Here is a 2,694-nt window from a genome sequence, read left to right as displayed (position 1 = left end):
ATTAAACTTATAAGATCCATTCTACACTGAGAATACAGTTCAAATATTAATATTTTACTTCTATTTAGGAAACAACAGTCAATCCTTACTTGGATAGATTTAACTACATAATTGAATTCATATTCATTCAGAAGCAAATCCACAGAGTTCAATAATGTTTTTCTCCAGATAAGTACAAATATAATTAACCTAACACTCTTAAATTTGTAAATTCAATTATGTAACTTGGAGCTGCTTAATAAAAGACATTACACATTATAAATGGATGGCACAGAAGCAATCCAGTTTTTAAAAGATGTAAACAAAAAGAATGCTGTCATCACACAGTAAAATTAATACAGTCTGTCTCAGACTTTAGAAAGTATATTGGGATCATATATACCTAACACTCAAATATCAACACATAACACAGCAGAACTGATTCTTCACAATACCAGTATTTCACATCTAATTAAAATATTTTTTTAGCTACTCCCTTATATCTTAAAAATAGGTAGAGGGAACAACATACAAATAAGGGGGGAAAACCTTGGTGTTTTCCATGCTTTAAGATGAATCCTAGTCTGTAGATACAATTAGAATCTATTAACCAATATTGCTAACTGAAGGTTTATTTAAAGATTTTGCTGCACATTTGAATTTGTATCAGAAAGTTTAAATGAAAATAGTCTTTGAATTTTAAAACAGTAGAGAAACAAAAACAACTATTTCTGAAAATCAAATACCAAACTTAGCAGGGTATGATTGTGTAATATGAGGATTCATATTTTTATGACTTATTTGAGCTTTGGATATTTTTGTTTTTACAGTACATTTTAAGTTGAAGTAGACAGAAATATATGATGATGTTTTCTATAGTCATTTTAATCTACTCTTGTTGTGAAGCCAGCATTTTCAGCCTTGTAATAAGAAGGATAACACTACTCTTGAAATAAAAAGTTCAGGAAAAATATTAGAAACTCAAGTGTAATTAATCGAGTAAGGAACAAAGCGTCCTTTAATCTTAATTGGAATAGGTTCTGCACACTGTGTTTAAGTACATGAAAGGAAAAATAGGCTCTCCTGTGTCTCTCAGACTCTTAGACTTTGGGGTCTGTTGTTACTTTCCAAGTGTTGACAAGCATCTAGCACACCTGCCACTGTATAATGGACCGAGGACGACTGAGTATCAACAGAACAGACGCTGCAATTTAGCAATGAGCCTCCAAAAATGAGACAGAATCCAGCAAACCAGCCGATAAAAAGTGCTTCCCCAAAGTCCCACCTCGGAACGATGTCTGGAATAGTTTCATCCCAAAATTCCTGCACAGTGGTATGAGCAACCCAAGACACTGGGACTAAGGCTGCAGCTCCTGATATCCAGCAGAATATTCCTCCCAGCAACAATAACCGCTTCTTTAAATCCTGTTGTTGTTCTCCAATCTTTAAACAATCCAATCCAAAACTTGAGAGTAAGAGACCAGAAAGTCCTAATCCATTGGATATGAACATCAGAATCCTAGAAATTTGGAGCTCGGGGGGTAAAGCTAAAAAAGAATCAAATTCTTTGCACTGCATTCCCCCTTCTTCGTGGACCACACAAGCTTGCCAGAGTCCCATTGTCCAGATCTCCAATTCATTCAATTCTAAATTGAGATTTTTCCACTGAGGTAAGTAAGTAGTGAGGCAGGATAAGACCCATCCTAACAGGCAAAATAAAATCCCTGCTAACTGCATTATGGTTCGGTTCACTAAAGCCATTGTAAAGGATGCGATCGACTGGCTGGAAAATCTTTTGGCCCGGTTTTTTGGAACTTTGACTTTATATAGTGGCTGCAGCTCCGATGATGGTTGTGCTCTTTGCTCTCCTGAATATAAGCTTTAGCTATTAACCCTTTAAGAACTTTGAAACATGTTTTTGTTCTTCCTGAATATAAGGTTTCTTGCAAAGGACGAAGGACTCTGCTTAACCATGAGTTGGGTTTTGTGATAAGGATTTGATCTGTTACCTTTCAATTTGCTTGGTAAAATTATATCCCAATGCCTGATGATTGCAAGTCTGAGGATGAACAAAGAAAGCTCTATGACCCCTCACCTAAAAAAAACAACAGAAATCTTTGTGCTTCAATACGGATTAATTAGATTTTAAGTGGTGATAAAAAAAACAGGTCTGTCTGCAACAGGACTTCATTGTAATAGCTAAATTTGAGATTTCAGGGCTTCAAATCAAGGCCTTGTAGAGAAAGGCATCCTGTTTTTCTACCTTCTGTACTACTATACTTCCTTAGTTAAATGTATACATTAAGACTTATCTTTCATTCTCATCATTTTTCTGCAAAGAAAGCTTTGAGATATATTGATTTTCTGGCCTGTCTGAAGTTACTTTTAAATGGGCTTTCTTTACATCTGAGTATTTCAAGAACAAAAGGTTTGGTGTAGTGGTTAAGATGTCGACCTAGAAAGCAGCAAACTATGAGTTTCAGTCCCACCTTAGGCATGAAAAACCAGGGGTCTGACTTTGAGCCAATCACACACTCTCAACCCAACTCATATCACAGGTTATTGTTGTGGGAAGGAGTATTGGTACGTTTGCTGCTTTGAGTTGCATGTGAAATAATATGCAAGATAAAAATCTTTTTCAGAAATAGAAGTTTGACCTAACAACTGATGTCTAGCAGTATTCAAGAATCTACCATTGACAAGGATTATTCATTA

At 35.4% G+C, this 2,694-nt stretch overlaps 1 protein-coding gene across 1 annotated transcript; it reads right to left on the bottom strand.

Moving 5' to 3' along the window:
* Nucleotides 1-1,071: 1,071 nt before the first annotated feature.
* Nucleotides 1,072-1,769, bottom strand: LOC131203024 (claudin-22-like). The gene has a single exon (XM_058192853.1). The coding sequence runs from the start codon at nucleotides 1,738-1,740 to the stop codon at nucleotides 1,072-1,074; it is 669 nt and encodes a 222-aa protein (XP_058048836.1). The 5' UTR covers nucleotides 1,741-1,769.
* Between the last annotated feature and the right edge of the window lie 925 nt (nucleotides 1,770-2,694).

The sequence above is a fragment of the Ahaetulla prasina genome, chromosome 8, assembly GCF_028640845.1.
Source record: "Ahaetulla prasina isolate Xishuangbanna chromosome 8, ASM2864084v1, whole genome shotgun sequence".
In the NCBI taxonomy this organism is placed as follows: domain Eukaryota; kingdom Metazoa; phylum Chordata; class Lepidosauria; order Squamata; family Colubridae; genus Ahaetulla; species Ahaetulla prasina.
This window is presented reverse-complemented; position numbering and strand designations above follow the sequence as displayed.

Bases quoted from the DNA above. Each gene is read 5' to 3' on its own strand.
- LOC131203024 (XM_058192853.1), bottom strand. From the start codon at position 1,740: ATGGCTTTAGTGAACCGAACCATAATGCAGTTAGCAGGGATTTTATTT.